At 40.6% G+C, this 18,916-nt stretch overlaps 1 protein-coding gene across 1 annotated transcript in view; it reads left to right on the top strand.

The window, feature by feature from the left end:
- The window catches only part of abcc2 (ATP-binding cassette, sub-family C (CFTR/MRP), member 2), a 45,536-nt gene extending 28,024 nt beyond the window's left edge, over nucleotides 1-17,512 (top strand). The window contains exons 21-32 of the mRNA XM_049599659.1: nucleotides 154-256; nucleotides 857-1,076; nucleotides 7,563-7,717; nucleotides 8,258-8,413; nucleotides 9,813-10,012; nucleotides 10,128-10,254; nucleotides 10,346-10,447; nucleotides 10,642-10,785; nucleotides 11,708-11,866; nucleotides 11,951-12,117; nucleotides 14,784-14,978; nucleotides 16,958-17,512. Of these exons, the coding sequence (XP_049455616.1) occupies nucleotides 154-256; nucleotides 857-1,076; nucleotides 7,563-7,717; nucleotides 8,258-8,413; nucleotides 9,813-10,012; nucleotides 10,128-10,254; nucleotides 10,346-10,447; nucleotides 10,642-10,785; nucleotides 11,708-11,866; nucleotides 11,951-12,117; nucleotides 14,784-14,978; nucleotides 16,958-17,087 (1,858 nt within the window). The 3' untranslated portion in view covers nucleotides 17,088-17,512. The remainder of the gene's footprint in view (nucleotides 1-153; nucleotides 257-856; nucleotides 1,077-7,562; nucleotides 7,718-8,257; nucleotides 8,414-9,812; nucleotides 10,013-10,127; nucleotides 10,255-10,345; nucleotides 10,448-10,641; nucleotides 10,786-11,707; nucleotides 11,867-11,950; nucleotides 12,118-14,783; nucleotides 14,979-16,957) is intronic.
- Nucleotides 17,513-18,916: the final 1,404 nt, after the last annotated feature.

The following is an 18,916-nucleotide window of genomic DNA, read 5'->3' as shown; positions in this document are numbered from 1 at the left end:
CACCACTATCACAAGATCTCGTGTCCAAAATATTGTCTCATCTGGTATTTCTTGTTTCTGTGCACTTCATACAAGATCAATATTTTAGTCTCCCACCAAGTATCTTTTCATCCTGTTTTCTTATGTGATCTTTTTTTTTTGTCTTTTTTCTAGTGTTAGACTAAGAAAAAATAACTCCATAAGAAAATCAGAGGATGCTGATGAATCAAAGAAAGGCCAGAGGTTGATCGAGAAGGAAACTATGGAAACAGGACGGGTAAGAAGTTCTTGACCTACCTTGACTCTTTTTTTCAGCGAGGCAAGTTTAATTATAAAGCACCTTTTAGCAACAAGGTAATTTAAAGTGCTCTACATGAAACATTGATACGAAGTACATAAGAAAAAAGAAAATACAAAAAGCCATTAAAATACAATTGAAACAGTCATTAAAGAACACTAAAATAGAAAAATAAAAAATGAGGTCAAATATACTGAGACAGGTAAAAGATACAAGAATAAATGCAACAGTGCAGCGTTAGAGATAGATAATTATTTGATTAGATAAAAGGCAGCAGCAAACAGAAAAGTCTTCAGTTTTGATTTAAAAGAACTGAGAGTTGAAGCAGACCTTTTTTCTACATATATGGTGCATAAAAACTGACTGCTGCTTCTACCTGTTTAGTTTTGACTCTGAGGACACAACGCAGGCCTTTCCCAGATGACCTGAGAGGTCTGGATGTTTCATAATGTTGCAGAAGATCAGAAATTGACTTTTTGACAGTCAGGAAGCAGGTGTAAAGTCATCGGAACTGGTGCACAAATCACACAAAACTCTGAACCTTTTTTTTCCTGAGCCTTTTGTCTCTCTTATATCCAGGTGAAGTTCTCGGTGTACCTCCAGTACCTGCGTGCCATGGGCTGGGGATATACAGTCATGGTCTTCGTGGTTTACTTCACCCAGAACATTGCTTTCATCGGTCAGAACCTGTGGCTGAGTGACTGGACCAATGATGCAGTGGACTACTACAACAAGACATATCCAAACTGGAAGAGGGACACCAGGGTGGGAGTGTTCGGCGCTCTGGGAGTGGCTCAGGGTAACTGAACAATTCAACTCATTACAGTCTTCTTTTTTATGTGGCTAATATTTTCAGATTCACGGCAGTTAGATTTAAAGCTAAAATTAATTGTATTTCAAGAAGCCCTTGAGGTAATTTTTCAAATTTGGCACAAACGTCCCAATGGACTAACAATGAACTGATCAGAATTTGGTGGTCAAAGGTCAAGGTCACCATGACTTTGCATCTGTCTAATTCTTGTTAACATGATATCTCAAGAGCACTGTGAGGGAATTTTTCCAAATTTAGCACAACTATCCACTTGAGTCAAGGATGAACCAATTAGAATTTGGTGGTTAAAGGTGAAAGGTCAAAGTCACTGTGACCTCATTCGCCACATTCTTTTGAAAGCAGTTTCTTAAGAACACCTCGACAGAATTTCTTCAAACTTGGCACAAGCGTCCTCTCAGACTCAAGGATGAACTTATTAGAATTTTGTAGTCAAAGGTCGAGGTCACTGTGACCTTGCGTCCATCTCATTCTTGTGAACAGAATATCTCAAGAAGGCCTTGAGGGAATTTCCTCAAATTTGGCACAAACATCCACTTGCCTGTCTTGGCCAGGACACTCTTGTAAAAGAGATTTTTAATCTCAATGAGTCTTTTCCTGGTTAAATAAAGGTTAAATAAATAAAAAAACTTGGGCTATAAGGAATGAACTGACTAGAATTTGATGGTCAAATGTCAAAGTTCAAGGTCACTGTGACCTCATAAAACATGATTTTGTTCATAACTCAAGAGTTCATACGTTAATTATGACAATATTTCACACAAATGTGTAATATGGTATAATAATGACGTGATGACATTTTAGGTCCAAAAGGTCAAAGGTTATCTTTACTGTGACATCATAATGTTCTGTAGAAACGCTTTTCTGGCCATTATTCAACATCATATCTCAGGAATAGAGGGGGAAACATTTGGGCAGATATTGAATTGGTGACACTAATCTTGGGTGTCCACCTTTAACTGTGGTGACTGTATAGATCTTTTTGGGGGAAGATGTGTGTAAAGCATCCACAGTATTCACAGTCGTGGATGCAAACTGTAACTGCAACTTGACGGGCTGGCAGAGGCATACAACCTCGAGGGAGGGATTCTAGTTTGTCTTAATTGTGGAGCTAGAGCCAGGAGTTAATACGCTTAGCTTTTGCTGTGTTTATGTCATATGAGCTGGATGGTAGAGATGGGGAAAAAAACCTGTGAGCATCATCTAGCATCATCTGACAACTGACATAACAGTTGTATAAGGGATGTAACACTATATCCATTAAATCTGGATTTAATTGCCATACGCCGCAGACATGAGGCATCCATGTGTTTGATTTTTAGGCAATTCTGTTCTGATAAAACACCATATTAGATATAGTGGAGCTGTCCAAGAAAAAAAAAAAAAAAAGAAAACAATGACAGCAACAATTAACCCTTAGATGCATCAGTGGGTCAAAAATGACCTGGTGAGGTTGTTTTCTGATAATATCTTTGTAATGATATTATGATAACTTATCATTTATACATTTTAAAAAATTGTAGTTTTTGTATTACTCCCTTTTTATTACTCAGTTTTCATTAGTGGGTCAGAAACTGCCCATATCAGAATCAATGTGTTTATGTTATATTTGTCATTTTGTTTAAGAATAATCCTTTGTATTATGTTTTGTATTATAGTTTGGTTCACACAAGAATGATTTCATGTTTGAAATATTTTTCAGTTTTCCCTTTTTAACATTTTGAACATCTTTTTGAAATAACTGAACAACAGCAAAATTACAACAATATAGAAATGTCAGCATTCTTTTTTTTTTGTATGTGTGTAGGCATGTGTGTGCATGTGTGTGTGTGTGAAACTGCCTGTTTCATTACACACAGGTACATTGCATTTCCCACACCTATTGTTGTCTTGGTGATCTTTGTTACCTCGGCGGATCTGAAACCTCTTTCTCTTTGGCTGATCTCACCATTGTGAGGATTCTATGACAAAACAAATCAGACATTCCTCCTCTGTTGAAGGCTTCCGAGCTCAGCACAGAATTTGGATTCAAAGGGAACCTTACCATGGTCAGCTATGGGAGAAAGAAAGGAATGGCTGTTGTTCTTCTGAGCACAATGCACCATGACAAAGTGGTGGATGAAAATAGCAGAAAGAAAAAAAACAGACGCAATCACATTCTACAACAAGACCAAAGGAGGTGTAGACACTATCGACCAGATGGTTGACACCTGCATCTGCAAGCGTCAAACACAGAGGTGGCCCATGGTGCTGTGGTACAAAATGCTTGATGTCGTCACCCTGAATGCCTATACGTTTTTCACACCTCAGCACCCTGATTTCAAGAATGTCTTCACCAATGCATGATGGTTCTTCCTCGATGAGCTCTCAAAGGAGCTTGTCACACCACACATGAGGAGTCAATGGGAAAGTGAGGAGACACGAAGACTGAGCAGGGACTATCATATTAAGAGCTTCAGTAAACATGATCAGTATAGAAACACATTGATTCTGATACAGGTCATATTTGACGCACTTATGGAATAGTGTAGGGTCTAATCTTATGTTCATAATAATATGCTAAGCTAAGCTAATTGACTCCTGCCTCCAGCACTATATTTAAGGGCCCTGACAAACCAAGTCAACGATATGCTTTCGGTCATGGTCAGGCCATCGGTGAGTGTCTGTCGCCCTAGTTTTTGCAGTGTGTCCTGCACCGTTGGCAATAGTCAGCCCATGTCTGCGTTTTTCTGGCTGATTTAGCATGTTGAATCAATTCTAGTTTCCCTTTGAATGAGGAATACAGGCTACCGCCTCCTGCTGGTATAGAGATCTAGAATTTCTTCTCAGGCAAGTGCAGAATGTTTGTGGTAGTTGGCCGTTGGCTCAAGTGCAACTTTTTGGCCGAGACACAGGCAACATGAGGCAACTCAACAGTCAACCTTCGTCACCAGTAGTTCTTTGATGTTGGTTTGGTGTTTCTGGGCCTTATCACACTGACATAGAGAGTGGTATCAGTTTCCTCAACTCTCGGCAAAAAGGCAAATAAGTGCATTTCCCCATTTGTTGAACTTTTCCACTGATCTCAATGCTTTGAAATGCTAATGCACAAATGACCTCTTTTGTAACCACAACACTTACAGCAGTTTACAGTAATTTTCATACCATTTAAATCTAATTTTCCTCAGAGACCGGATGAACAGACCTGGCTGTCTTATTCAAGTGCAGATGATTTTTATACTAATTTATACAGTGAACAGGACAAAAGAAGGATAGATGATAGCACTGACACCAGGGGACATCAGAATAGAGGAGCTTGAACTGAAGAAGTGATGACAGGCATAATAATAATGAAATAGGCTGTGCCAAAGTGTCAGGTTTCCTTTCCAATAGACTTGTGCAGATACACACTTTTGGAGACCATGTCTACAGCAGACTAAATCAGTTTTTCTTCTCTGTCACAGGAGATGTTGAAGGGAGCTGATTTCTGTCTGAACAATGTCTGCTCTCTCTTCATCTTATAAGTACAGTACATCCCCACAGATGTACTGTACATGTTGGTGAATCCAAAACAAGACTGGCTGATGCTGGAGCCAAGCCTTTTTGATTAATTTTTGAATCAGCATCTTACTGTGATGTTTCACAAAACTTGTTACTGAGGTAAACTCAGTACAGACAAAAAAAGAGGGGATTTGGGTGGCACAGAAGAATGGTATTTCTGATCTCTTGTTGGAGAACAACGTCTTATTAAATCTCAGATGCAACACGTGACAAAACAAACAGATCACAGAAATACTAACATTTAATAACTTGTAACATCTGACACATATTTGGTACAAGACGACATATACTGCTACTGCTACCACTACGACTACTAATACCGTAAAACTTCAATTAATAGCCTGGGCTTTTATTTGCTTAGATCACTGAAATCAATAGGCCTATATTTGGGACAGGCCTTTAATTCTTTTCACACAAAACTATTGCTCAGCAAAGATTGGGAAGTATACTCAAATTGTTTATTTAGACCAGTATGAATATTACTTGTTTAAAAATTAGGCTTTAGAAAATATATATCAATTATAAATTGAGAGAGCAATTCAGAGTGAAAGTTACAGTGGTGGACCCAAACGCACGAATCCAGGACAGGTGTGGATATAACAAAAAGGTGTTTATTCCAACAAAAAGGTTCAATAATACAAAGTTGTTCTCAAGGAGGAAAATCAAAGTAACAACACAAAGCACTCACAGGGAGGATCAAACTTTATCTCAAACTAAACTGAAACTTGACAGCTAGAAAACTGGGACGCTTGACAATACTCACAGACTTGGACAAACGAACTGGCAACAGGACAAAGGGAGGCAAGGACTATTGAAACATGAGATAGGGGAAAACAGGTGAAACCAATCAGGGGCGGGGTTGACAATCTCAATGGAGGGAAAATCACACAAAGGGAGGAAGGCAGGGTCTGAAACGAGAGGGAAAAGGTGAGTGCCAAAATAAAACAGGAAGTGCATGATAAGACTAGATATGAGTGACTAAACATAAAAGTACTCAAGACAACAAAGGACTAAACATGAAACTAACTAAGGCATGACATAAAACATGAAACACTAAACATGAACATGACAAAAATTAACACATTTGACTAGACACAACAGACAGTAATGGCACTTGAGGATTACGGCACCTGGCATACGGACACCACACCACTTTACCCTGTTAAAACAATACTCACAACTTGGATTCATTTTTGAAAACCCGTTTTGATTCTTTTGATCTGAGGACCCTGATGGACGAAAGGAATATGAATAATTTGCAGGGTAATCGAGAAATGGACACATAATTTGAGGTAGCCCACAACTCCAAAGAACTTCTTTAAAATAAAGAACTACTTGGCATCCAGACCAATGCTGTGTCTCAAATCACGTACTTCTGTACTTATACTTACTATTTTCAGTGCATAAGTGCGTTCACACTGAGAAGTGTGGAAAAATGTAGTGCACTATGAGTACCCGGATGGTGCACTCAAAACGGTCAGAAAGTTGAGTGTGGAACTATGGACACTTCTCGCACTCAATGGTCGCCATCATGGCTACATAGTAGAAGGGGAGGGACCACTTTTCAAACTGGAAATAGCGGCCGAGGGCTGTGCGACCGTGAATGTCGCTGCATTGTACAAATTCACGTGTTTTTTGCACTAAGCACCACTATACTGTTGTCGGGTATAAGCTAGCAGTATGTTTGTTGGGTGAATTTAGCAGTCTGTAATGATTTGGTACCGCAAATGCTAATGCTAGTTTGCTAACTAGCTAATTTGCAGATGTCATTTCCAGTGAGTGCACAACGTCCGTGTTTGGTTTGAGACAACACTACCCTGTCGAAATTTGCGCACTACACCAATGAGTACATAGTGCGCACAGTATACTACATAGCAGTACACTAACGGAAGTATGTGATTTGAGACACACCTCAGGCCTCTAATTGAGACAGGCCTTTATTTGTCAAAATGTGAAGCCAAACCGGGCCAGTAAAAGGGACGGGGCATTTAACTGAAGTTTAGGGGGAACAATATATAACAATATTGCAAAAAGAATTAGCAGCTGTATGTAAGTTTCAGCATGTTTAGTTCCTGAAAAGAATAGCTTAATAGCTTAAACCATAACTGGCTAAATAACAATCCTTTTTAGGCTGATAACATGTTAATGAATGAGTGAAAAGCACCCGTACTGTGATACTCAAAGACCTTTATGAGCAGCAGAAGGTTAGCCTCTCAACATTGCGATGATGAAAACAGATCTTTACCACGAGGAAGCTTGCTCAAAGGATGTCTCAAGTGTATCATTTCTTTGTACAGCTGCTTTCTGCTGGAGAGTTAATAGAGTTATCAACCTCTCTTGAAACAAGACACATCTGCTGATATGTCTCAAGTTCAGATTCATCATTGTCATTATATGTGCAACAATTACATCGAAGCAGTCATTGGCAATGAACATTTAAGGCTTCAGGCACCCTCCAACAATGCTCATTAAATATCTGTAATAAATATAAACATAAATAAAACTTGTGTAGACAGTAGTCCAAATGACTAAGCCAAATGTTAACTGAATGCAGAAATATATTAAGTGTATATGCTAGAAGTAACAAGTAAAGTATAAGGTGAAATGAGGATAATGTGACACTATAATGTTTCTTGTTATCTTGTCTCCCTACGCTGAGAATTGTTGTTGAAGTGCTCTCCAAAGAGCTGCTCAAGTTTATTCAGAAGATTGTTCGTACTTCAGTGTTAATTACCTCTTTTGAAGTTTGGTGATGGAACCTCTATTGCTTATCAGCTGTAGAGGCACAATTGAAACATGAGAAGAGATGAGTTCTGCCTGAACTAATGCGGTGCTTCAGTTTAGCAACTGTGGACAAATGGATTTCACTGTGTGAAGGTGCAGCTATGTATTTGAGAAACGTGTGTTTCATTGCAGGCATCTTTGTGTTCCTTGGCACCCTGCTCATGGCCAACGCTTCGGTCGCTGCGTCACATATCCTGCATTCAAGGCTGCTCAACAACATACTGCGAGTTCCCATGGTATTCTTTGACACCACACCTATTGGTAGGGTGGTCAACCGCTTTGCAAAGGTAGGATTGTTTTGTCATTTACCTTTTTCATATTCACTCTCCCTCATCTTATTCTGTCCTCTTTTGCTTTCTTTTGTTCTGAAGTTTTGATGCATACATATTCGTACCCAGTAATTTATGGGTTACTTGAAACAGTCTGCTTAAAATCATCTCAGTTTGATAGCGGCATATATTAGAGCAACTGCTGGACTTTGGAGTTGAAGCACTTTCACTCTTCAAACACAGTGCCAATTCAGCTTGTAGCAATTATTGCCATAGAGACTCCTGATGAACAAGGACTTAACTAAGAACATCTGCTCGTAAGATGTGATTTTGAAGCCCTCTTAATTTAATGTCTCTTCTTTGTATGAATCCCTAATTCTCTCAGGTGTACTTGAATATGTCCTCATCAGGAGGCATGGCAATCCCACAGATGTTAATGAGAAAAAGGGGAAAACACTGAGATTAGATGGTTTTTAATCTGTTCTGGGTCAACTGAAAACACTGTATTAAGGTGCTTTTAAATAAAAAAGACTAACTTTCCTATCACTGGTTCTAAAGGACATTTTCACAGTGGACGAAGCCATTCCACAGTCCTTCCGTTCTTGGCTCCTGTGTCTGCTGGCCGTGCTGGGGACACTGTTTGTCATCTGTCTGGCGACTCCTTTATTTACCATCATCATCCTCCCTCTGGCCTTGGTCTATTACTTTGTACAGGTGAGTTGACCAAGGTAGCACAAGAAGAAAGTTAAAAACAAGTTCCAAGTGCCAAAAACAAGTTACCGGTATGGATAATAACTATGTTAGGGATGCTTACAGATATGTTTGTATAGGGCTGTACCTACTCAGAATTATGTTGGATTTGGCTGTTCAGTGCAAATATTCGACTATTCATTTAGTTTTTTCCATAAGGAGTTTGAGAGATTGAAGAGGGTTCAGTAGGACGTTCACGGTGACAGTATATGTAATATAGTAAACAACCTTAGTTAGCCCTCTGAGCTAATGCATGCTAACTATGTTTACAACAAACACTAGATATCAAACAAAACCCAGAGGCTACATCGTATAAAGTTGCTGTGAGCTGTCAGTCCACCACTTCTAAGCATACGGCAGAATATAGTGTCATCTTGGAGCATGACCGAGCAAAGCGTCTCCTCCTCCAGGCATCTCACTCAGACTCACCCTGGGTCTGGGCCCCCAGCTACCTGTAATGGAAAGCCGCGTGAAAGTGAGGAGTGCTCACTCTGCAGCTACATCTGGGGACCCAAACATCCCCAGAAGTACACAGCAAACTTACTGACAAGAAACAAAAACTAAAATGAATGCTGGACTTAAAGAATCTCAGTCTCTGACTAATGATTCAAATTTTTCAACTTGTGGGGTGCAGCCCTGTGTTTGTATATGTCAAATCTGAGGTATTTGTGTAAGATATCAAGAGTACATGGTTAATGGAGAATGTTCACAATTATGTTCACGATATTTTCTTCAAGGGAATTCTTCACCCACAAAATTAATATGTGTATATCAGTTACTCCACCCATGTTACATTGAATTAGTGAAGAAAAACACTAATTCAAAAATGTCTCACGCATGGATGAGTGACACACCTGGGCAACTGTGTCCGTTTTAACTCAAAACTCAACTCAACTTAATCGAATGCCTGTGCCTGTTGCTCACATGCAAGTATTTTAAATACTAATGTTTTAGCGTGACTGCATGTGTCTGGAAAGTACTCAGTACACAACTTGATAAATGAGACTTGGATTATACTGCATGAGTTGTGTGAGAGTTTATAAACAGCTGATTTGATATAAATTTGCTGTTGTCAAGCGTGGACCCCTATGACTTCAATTACTCAAGAATTTTCTCTGTTTTTGGATTCTTTGTTAAACGGGGGCATGTGAGAAAAACAAAGTCTTCTTCCATAATTCAATGTAACACGGTGTGAGTTAATGATATGCAAATCATCATTTCTGTGGGTGAAGTACTCCTTTAATATTTCATTATTGCACATTATGTCCCATGAGTCAGGTGTGAGCATCTAAGTTGTGACAACAGAAGAGCTTGTAAACCACCATCGTTTTCTGTTGATTTCTCTTGCCCTCTCTACACCCAGCGCTTCTATGTGGCGACTTCGAGGCAGCTACGTCGCCTGGACTCTGTGTCCCGCTCTCCTATATACTCACACTTTAGTGAGACAGTGTCCGGTCTGTCTGTGATAAGAGCGTACGGCCATCAAGACAGGTTTCTCAAACACAACGAAACAACCATTGATGAAAACCTCAAGAGTGTCTACCCATGGATAGTCTCAAACAGGTCAGACAATCAAAATATCAACAAATCCAAGCTTGTTATCTTTCTATAGCTTTTTAGTGCGTTGGTTGATGGTGATATCCTTACATTTGCGTGTATGTGTTTGTTCCCTCTGCAGGTGGCTGGCCATCCGTCTGGAGTTTCTTGGTAACCTTGTGGTGTTTTTTGCTGCCTTGTTTGCCGTCATTTCTAGGGAGTCTCTGGACAGTGGCATAGTTGGCATGTCTATATCTTATGCACTTAATGTAAGTGACTCACACTCTCATCACACACACTGCAGTATAATGATGATGTGAATGTATATGCCAATAATAATCTCCTACCGGGACTTTACAGGTGACCCAGACCCTCAATTGGCTGGTGAGGATGACATCAGAGCTGGAGACAAATATCGTTGCTGTTGAGAGAGTGAGCGAATACAGCGAGCTTGAGAACGAGGTTTGTTGAATCGAGAGCTTTTATTTTCCTTCCAGTGGTGTCACTATCATTTTGTTGTTAAGTGTGTTTTCCTTGACTTATAACGTGTCTACATCTCATATAAGTTGGAGCTTTCATAATTTAGGTCAGGAATAGACAGATGAGAGAACTGCATCTCAATTTCCCAGCTACACTGCGTGTCTTTGTTTCTGCAGGCTAAGTGGATAACTGACAAGCGGCCTCCAGAGAAATGGCCCGAGGCAGGAAGGCTACAGTTTGACCAGTACAAGGTCCGATACAGACCTGAATTAGACCTGGTGCTGCATGGAATCTCCTGTGACATCGAGAGCACTGAGAAGGTCTGTGTGTGTGTGTGTGTGTGTGTGTGTGTGTGTGTGTGTGTGTGTGTGTATAACAAGCCTGTAGGATTTATCAAAGTGTGAATCCTAATTGGACTGCTGAACAGATAGATCAGTAGAAGTTGGCTAGTATGCCTCTATTTATATCAAATATGTCTTTGAAAACAATATAAATATAATGATATAAACTGACATCAGATTAAAACGGGCATGTTATGCTGCGGCTTCTTCACGCTGACGAGACCAACATCTGAGTTTCTTCTAGTCCCCTTTGAGTTTGTGCCTTTCATCTTTGCAAGGCAGTATCAGTGATTTGTTTGCTCCAGTCTGGTCTCAGTTGCTTTTTTGCAGCATTAATGACCTGTTCATTTATTCCTGGATGTTCTGTTTATGAATCTCGAATCTCTGATCAGTCAGCCTTTTACTATTATGCAGCATGCACATGGGCTGCAGCACAAGCCATGTACAGACAACAACACAGACAGGTAGAAAACATAGCTTCTGATGTTATGGAACTCTAATGCCTTTACAGTACTAATCCTTCAGACACAGTTTAGGTTGTATCTTCTTTTCTTTCACTCTCTAGCATGTCTCAGACTGATGGATTTGCTTTATGATGGAATTACAGCTACAGCCAGACACACTAAAGAAATGCTGCTGCTGTTTCTGTGAATATGAATTTAATCTCAGTTTTAACCACAATTCAGCATTCTGACAGCTGGTTTAAAAGCTTTCATTATGATGGTGTGCATTTATCTGTGTGAAAAAGCTTCAAATGACAATATCACTTTGAGTTTTTGTTTTTATACAGACAGTCTGTTTACCTGCAGAAACACATCAGTGACTAAGACTATAAAACCTTTTTTAGAAGATAAATCAGCTGAAATGTTTTACCCTTTGTGCTGTCTCTTCTTGCAATCAGATTGGTATCGTGGGTCGCACAGGAGCTGGGAAATCAAGTCTGACCAACTGCCTGTTTAGAATTATTGAAGCCGCCGAAGGTCGCATCCTCATTGATGGTGTTGATATTTCCGCAATCGGCCTGCACGACCTCAGAAACAGGCTCACAATCATACCACAGGTACACACAACAACAACAACTCAAAGCCAAGAATAGCATTCAGTTTTTATTGGTGCACTGACGTATCCGACCACGTGGGTGTAGGACCCAGTGTTGTTCTCCGGGACCCTGAGGATGAACCTGGACCCATTTGACAAATTCAGCGACGAGGAGATCTGGCGGGTTTTGGAGCTCTCCCATCTGAAGGACTACGTAGCAGGGCTGCAGGAAGGACTACAACATGAAGTCGCAGAGGGGGGAGAGAACCTCAGGTGGGCCATGAAATTAGATTTTACTCTTCCACATTAGAAACGATGATTCATTAATTTATTCATTATCCATAACTGCTCATCTTAGTCATGGTAGCGGGTAAAAAATCATTAGGGATACACCAAATGAGGGCTTCTGACAATTATTTTTTCCTCTGAGTACAAACCAAGTTACTCTCAGTTGGCTCATAAAAATACACACAGACAGACAACACACAGGTAAATGGCACAGAATGGACTTGATGCAAAGTTTGCTGTAGATGTTGATTTGTACTCCTCTATCTTATAAGTGGATATAACGTGACAGAGAGAGCTAACAAACCTCAGATTTCAGTTTCTCCAAATAAAACTGTCCGAACCTGCTTCATGCGTCAGTGAATAGGCCCAGCAACATGTTTTGCGTGTTTGAAAAAAACTGCTCACCCTAGTTCTATTTTGGCAAAGCTTTGCGCACCTCCAACTTGTTTCCAGAGCAACAGCAAGCCGGTGCCTACGCTGGCTCAGGGTTTTAAAAGCTTCCTACATGTTGTTGCTGCTAGTAGAGTATCGGGACACTTCATGCACAACCTGTCAGAGTTTGCTCACTCGCTGTATGAAAAGAAAAGATATAATAATATACGTATAAGTCTGCCACAATTCGTCCTGAGTGCAATGCAGTTGTCCTCTACAACACTTCATCCTCACAAAGAGCAATTGATGGCAGATGGAGCAGAAACATTTTCAGACATACTACAAATTACAGCACCACTCAGGAAGCCTGTTGAGTCCTGAGCGACCCTAAGAAATTACTTGCTGTTGCTCTGAAAATAGGTTGGAGTTGTGCGAAGCTTCATCACAGGAGCATGGAGCAGGTCAAGACATCTTCATTGGCAACACGTTCTCACTCCGACCTCGGCACATATTGACTTTGGGTTCCCACATTCACATATGACATGCAAGGTACCCTGGGTGCATTGGTTGTTGACATTCTGGGCCACCGTGTTAAAGGGAAATTTCGGTTTATTTCAACCCATCTCCTGTCGTCCTAAATTTGGTTCAAGTGACTAGTGACATACAGATAGTAGTTAGCATGTTAGCCATTAGCCTAGATACAGCCGAAGCGTCAGACCTGTTAAAACGTAGGAGAATGGGCATCCCTTCAAGTGCAAAGTTAGTCCACTAAACAAGCTTTTTTTCCACAAAGACCGCCTCATATCGTTAGGATAAATGTCAGAGAACATATAGAAAACGACATGTAAACGTGTTGTCTTACCTTACCGGTGTGGTGCCATGTTTGTTTATCCCTCTAGCTCTGCTTTCCAAAGCGCGGCCGAAATATATCTCGCCAGCTCTAAATTAAGCCCAGCTGGATACTAACGTTACTCCAGGTGGAGGTGTCTCGTCCTCGGTCACATCCAGACCTTGAAAATAAGGCTGCAACCGGTCCCATTCCTTGCAACAGAGGCATTCCTCTTCTGTGGGCACTGGGGCACAGCATTCACAGGTACACCACCAATCTCCAGAGTTAAAGCCTTGTGGCAGCCATTCCTCCTCTCTCATCCCCTAACGTTACCTGTTGCGCCTCGCTCTCTCCTCCTCCTCTGTTCAGGCGACCGCCCGTTTTTGCCTTCCAGCTGTTGCTGCTTGTTCAGGCACGCTATGAGATCGCTGCTTGTTCTTGCGATATTTCGGCCGCGCTTTGGAAAGCAGAGCTACATTGTAAACAAACATGGCAGCACACCGGTAAGGTAAGATAACACGTTTACATGTCGTTTTCTATATGTTCTCTGACATTTATGAGGCGATCTTTGTGGAAAAAAAGCTTGTTTATAGTGGACTAACTTTGCACTTGAAGGGATGCCCGTTCTCTTACGTTTAAACAGGTCTGACGCTTCGGCTGTATCTAGGCTAACGGCTAACATGCTAACTATTATCTGTATGTCACTAGTCACTTTAAACAAATTTAGGACGATAGGAGACAGGTTGAAATAAACCGAAATTTCCCTTTAAGTTCTGCCTGTTACATGCATTGTCTTCTTTCAAGGAACACTTATGTTTTCACAGGAAATTTAACATTTACACACAGTCTCTCTCAAAATAAACTTAAGTTGACGTTTTTCTTTCCTTCAACAACAAACACACATGGCTGGCTATAGGCAACGAAAACATGTAGGTAGTTTTAGGAAAAAACGAACAGGGTTTGGCTTTAGAATCTTACAGGACACAAACACCGCTCTGTTGGTTGAAAGTCGTGGTTTGTTGGACCCATCCACCTTTCCTCCCTCCCGCCCCACTTGGACCTTTGACACCTTAACGTTCGTCCTTGTACCACCGCGTTTCACCTTGACGCCGGCAGACGCCTTTGAACTATACTGGCAACCAGCAGCGTATCATGCCGACATTTAAGTACACCTTTTTCGTTGGAGACTGGGTTCGTTGGTTGCTTTTTTCGTTGGAGACCGGGCTCGAAAAGCAAATAAATCTCATTCACATCGCATCCATGTAGACTCTATTACTTCAATTGTTTTCTACTGTATTTAGCATTCATTGCTTCCGTAATTACCCTTTGCCCCTTGGATACAGGAATCATTTCAGTCAATTCAAATCAAAAATGAGTGTCCATTTGTGCTCTAAATTCTTCTCTGTGTGCTCCACATACACTTTTTACTTGCGTGTCTCTATCTTCTCAGTGTTGGGCAGAGGCAACTGCTGTGTCTGGCCCGAGCACTGATGAGGAAGTCACGCATCTTAATCCTGGATGAGGCCACAGCAGCTGTTGACCTGGAGACAGACGACCTGATTCAGAATACCATCCGCAAAGAGTTTTCACACTGCACAGTCCTCACCATCGCCCATCGCCTGCACAGCATCATGGACAGCTCCAGGTAAGTTAGTGTCCCTCAATATGTCTTGATAAGGTGTCTCAGCACTCATTTCACTCCTGTCAATGGAAAATTTCCACGGCTGAAAATGCAATTATCTCTACTGTGCATCACCCTGACTTTTTATGACAGTGTAATAATGACACAGTTCTGCTCAATAAAAACTTTTTTAAAAAATGCAGTAAACAAGCAAATAAGATTCATCTGACAATACAATCTAAACTCAAGGCCTACTTGCTCACTTTCTCTAGAGCTTTAAATTCATCAATGTGAGGATTTTCAGCATACAAGGACTTTTTTGCCTGAAACATTGAGCTTCACAGTTCACTCTTGATCTTGGAAACAGCAGCTTACAGGTCCACATATCTGTATCTATTTACTCTTTCCATCATTATGAGCACTTGTAGGACTAGATATTGTTGGACAAACCCTTGTAATTGGTTGAATTATTTGTGTATGGTTTATTTTCAGACCATTGTCTTTTAGTGCAGTCCCAAACAATGGGCTAGTGTGATTCCGTATTTCATGGGCCAGGTGTTCCAGCAGTGAGGATGCATCTTCTGTTGTGAGAAAAGCCTCATGGCCACAGCTGTGAGATCCAAGTCAGCCTTAATGCACATCTACAAGCCGATGATCAGACATGAAAGTTCTGCGAGACTTCAAAGTCTCCATTGTCTTCACATAGATGTGCTACCAGCACCTGAGACTATGGATAGGCGACAGAGATGGTTTCAGAGTAGGATGTGTGAATTTATTCATTGTATTCTGTAGTTATGGTGAATAGGGTTTTCACATTTGAGAATCAGCTATCCACATGAAATACACTGAAGAGTGCTTCCATATTTCACAGGCTGCTGATAGGATGGTAGCTTTGGAGCTTTGTGCTCTCCCTCATGCCACCAGCAGTTTAACATAATATTTTCCTTTTTCTGCAAGCAAGGCCCTTACATTCATTTATATATTATGTAATATTTGAGAATAAAATAAATGTTAAATCTTAAAAGAGCAGTGTGTAGGATTTAGTGGCATCTAGCAGTGAGGGTTGCAGATTGCAACCAGCTGAAACCCAGTGCCAAGCGTGAATTCCTGCATAAGATTCCTCCAGTGTTCATTGTTGGAGAAGGTTTTTGCTGGGAGCCAAATTTTCCACAGAGGTCTTTTCCTCTCCAAAACAATCTGACCAGGGGATTAAAACCAGTAAAAACACTGAATAAATCATATTACAAATCAATGTAATATGAAACTGATTTATTCAATGTTTTTACTGGTTTTAATAAATTAGTTTCATATTACAAATCAATGTTCCTCTAACTCTGTTTGGTCACCTCTTCTCTCTGATAAGTTAAGATCCAGATGTTCCGGAGGTTTTTACTACGAGCCAGTTATCCAAAGTGGCCTCTTCCTCCCCAGCACAAACCAATAAATTGATTTGAACCACTAAAAGCATTAAATAAAGCATTGTTGTTCTGGTGCTGTTCGGATTGTCATGGAGGGGCTGTTGTACGGTAGCAGAACGCAAATGGCCCTATCTAGAGCAAGTGTTTGGTTTGTCCATTCTAGGCTACTGTAGAAACATGGCGGACTCCGTGGACGAGGACCCGCTCTCAGTGTAGACATAAATAGTTTATTCTAAGGTAACAAAAACACGATTCCTTTTTTAAGGTCACCTGTGTATAGTTTTTTTTTTGTTGTTGTTTTAAATTGCTCATCCATACATTTTTTCCATCAGTGGATCCATTGAGCCATCCATTCGTTCAGGGGGGGCTGGAGCTTATGTCAGCATGCAATTGTTAAAACACAGTGCAGTTTGACAGTCTCCTGCAGCACACTTATGGAAGAACATTCACACCTTAATATAAAAACTAAAAAATCCCCACTCGAAATAAAAAGCATTTCTGTTCTGTCGAGTCTTCCTTTGCCAGACACTAATGGCACACACTACTCAGGGGGTTACCACTTCTTCCTGTGCTCTTCCTCCACAGGGTGATGGTCCTTGATGCTGGTAAAATTGTGGAATTTGATTCTCCAAACAACCTGCTTGAAAAACAAGGCCACTTCTATGCCATGGCAAAGGATGCTGGAATAACTCGAGAAGAAATCACAGCTCTTTGATTTTGCACTTGTACTTTTGATTTAATTCCAAAAATTGCTTTTGTTGTTTGATTTTGAAAGCTGGATTGTACTTTTATATAGAGAAATGTTTTAACATTTGTACTCATAGGAAACAATAGAAAGAAATCATATTCTGTGTGTAAATAATTTTTATATGGATACAATAAATATTCTTTCTCTAACACTGCTCAGTTGTACAACTACCTGAGTTGTATAAGGCATCTCAAATATCTCTAACTCAGACGTGTCTGTAATTGTATTGCTCACATTGTGGGGACATAATGTGGGATTTATACTTCTGCGTCGAATCGACGCTGTAACTACAGCACAGGCTCTACATCAACATAGAGCTTACGCTGTACCATAAGCCGTAGCCTGATGTGCACCCCCCCAGAAATTTAACTACACATCATGGCAATGCAGACCTCCTGTCTTTTTTTTTTTTTGTAAGCTGAAATCACTTCCTTTAGTGGACAGGAAGCTTTTATTCACTTTAATTTCACAGAATATAAACAATAAATTGTCAAGACAATAAAGCCTCCACAAAATAGCATTTTAAGTCTTAAATGTGTGACTGAAGGGGCGTCAGTGGCTTAGTGGCAGAGCAGGCGCCCCATGTACAATGCTGTTGCCGCAGCGGCCCGGGTTCAAGTCCAGCCTGTGGCCCTTTGCTGCATGTCATCCCCTCTCTCTCTCTCTCCCTTTCACACTTAACTGTCCTGTCCATTAAAGGCAAAAAATGCCCAAAAAATATCTAAAAAAAACTATGTGTGACTTATCTTTCTGGGATTTGTACTAAGGGATTTATTCCAGCTTCATATGAGCGGAGGAAATCTCAGCTCGTTGCTAGGCTAATAGAGTGTGCCAGGGCTGACGTCAAAAGTTTAGCATTGTGCTGGTTCCCGGAAGAGAAAGTGCATGTGATTTTTGCATTGCGTTTTGGATTATGTCAGAAAATAAGCTCTGCGGCTAACACAAGTTTATGATACTTACAGGTTTTGTTCAGCGAGATAATCTTCACATATGAACACTTTTCATACCGCATTTGAAGCTTAAATGCGATCACCAGAAGTAAAAAGCTAACGTTAGGCTTTAACGGACTACATGACTACTCCACGGTCGCATGACTCTTGACGTCACCGCCACTAAGCTTTCAACTGATTTCGGCCGCTTTATTTTAAAAACATTGTATAATGGGGAAATCGGACTGTTTAAGCTAAATAAGAAGCTGTAATGGCGGACTGCCAGCACTCTCGCCTGTTCGGGGGTGATGACGTTTAATGTCCCCGGCAGGGTTTGTAGTCTTTTTGAGCAACTTGTTAGCAACCGCCTTTTTTACGACACGTAAAAAATTCAAAATTCAAAAATTCAAAATTCACAAGTAGGGTATTTACTGACGTGTTTTATGTCGTAGAACAAAACCCGAAACTCGCTTAAGCTTTTGTTAACCACAGACCTGAAGCTGAATTTTGTAACGTTACCTGTGTTAAATGTTGCTGTTGTCCCTGGCTTCATTTGAGTGGAGGAAAAGTCTGCTAGCCGCTAGGCTAGTTTACACAACATAAAATGCCATAGGCTTGTGCTAATAACATTAGCATGTTGTATTTGTGGGGAAAATGTGCTCAGCAAAAGACAAGTGCTTTGAATGCTGTGAGTTATAGTGAAGCCGATTTGTGTAATTCTGTTTGAAATTGTCACTATCAAGCCATGTTTAATGTGCGTTTAAAGTTTGATGTGGGTGCGTTTTGAATCACTGACGTTGTACAACACTTGAAACTCTGTCGCCATCTGGTGTTCTGGAGGTGTAACTGCAGAGTGACACAGACACC

This window comes from Epinephelus fuscoguttatus, linkage group LG16 (assembly GCF_011397635.1).
Source record: "Epinephelus fuscoguttatus linkage group LG16, E.fuscoguttatus.final_Chr_v1".
Taxonomy (NCBI): Eukaryota; Metazoa; Chordata; class Actinopteri; order Perciformes; family Serranidae; genus Epinephelus; species Epinephelus fuscoguttatus.
This window is presented reverse-complemented; position numbering and strand designations above follow the sequence as displayed.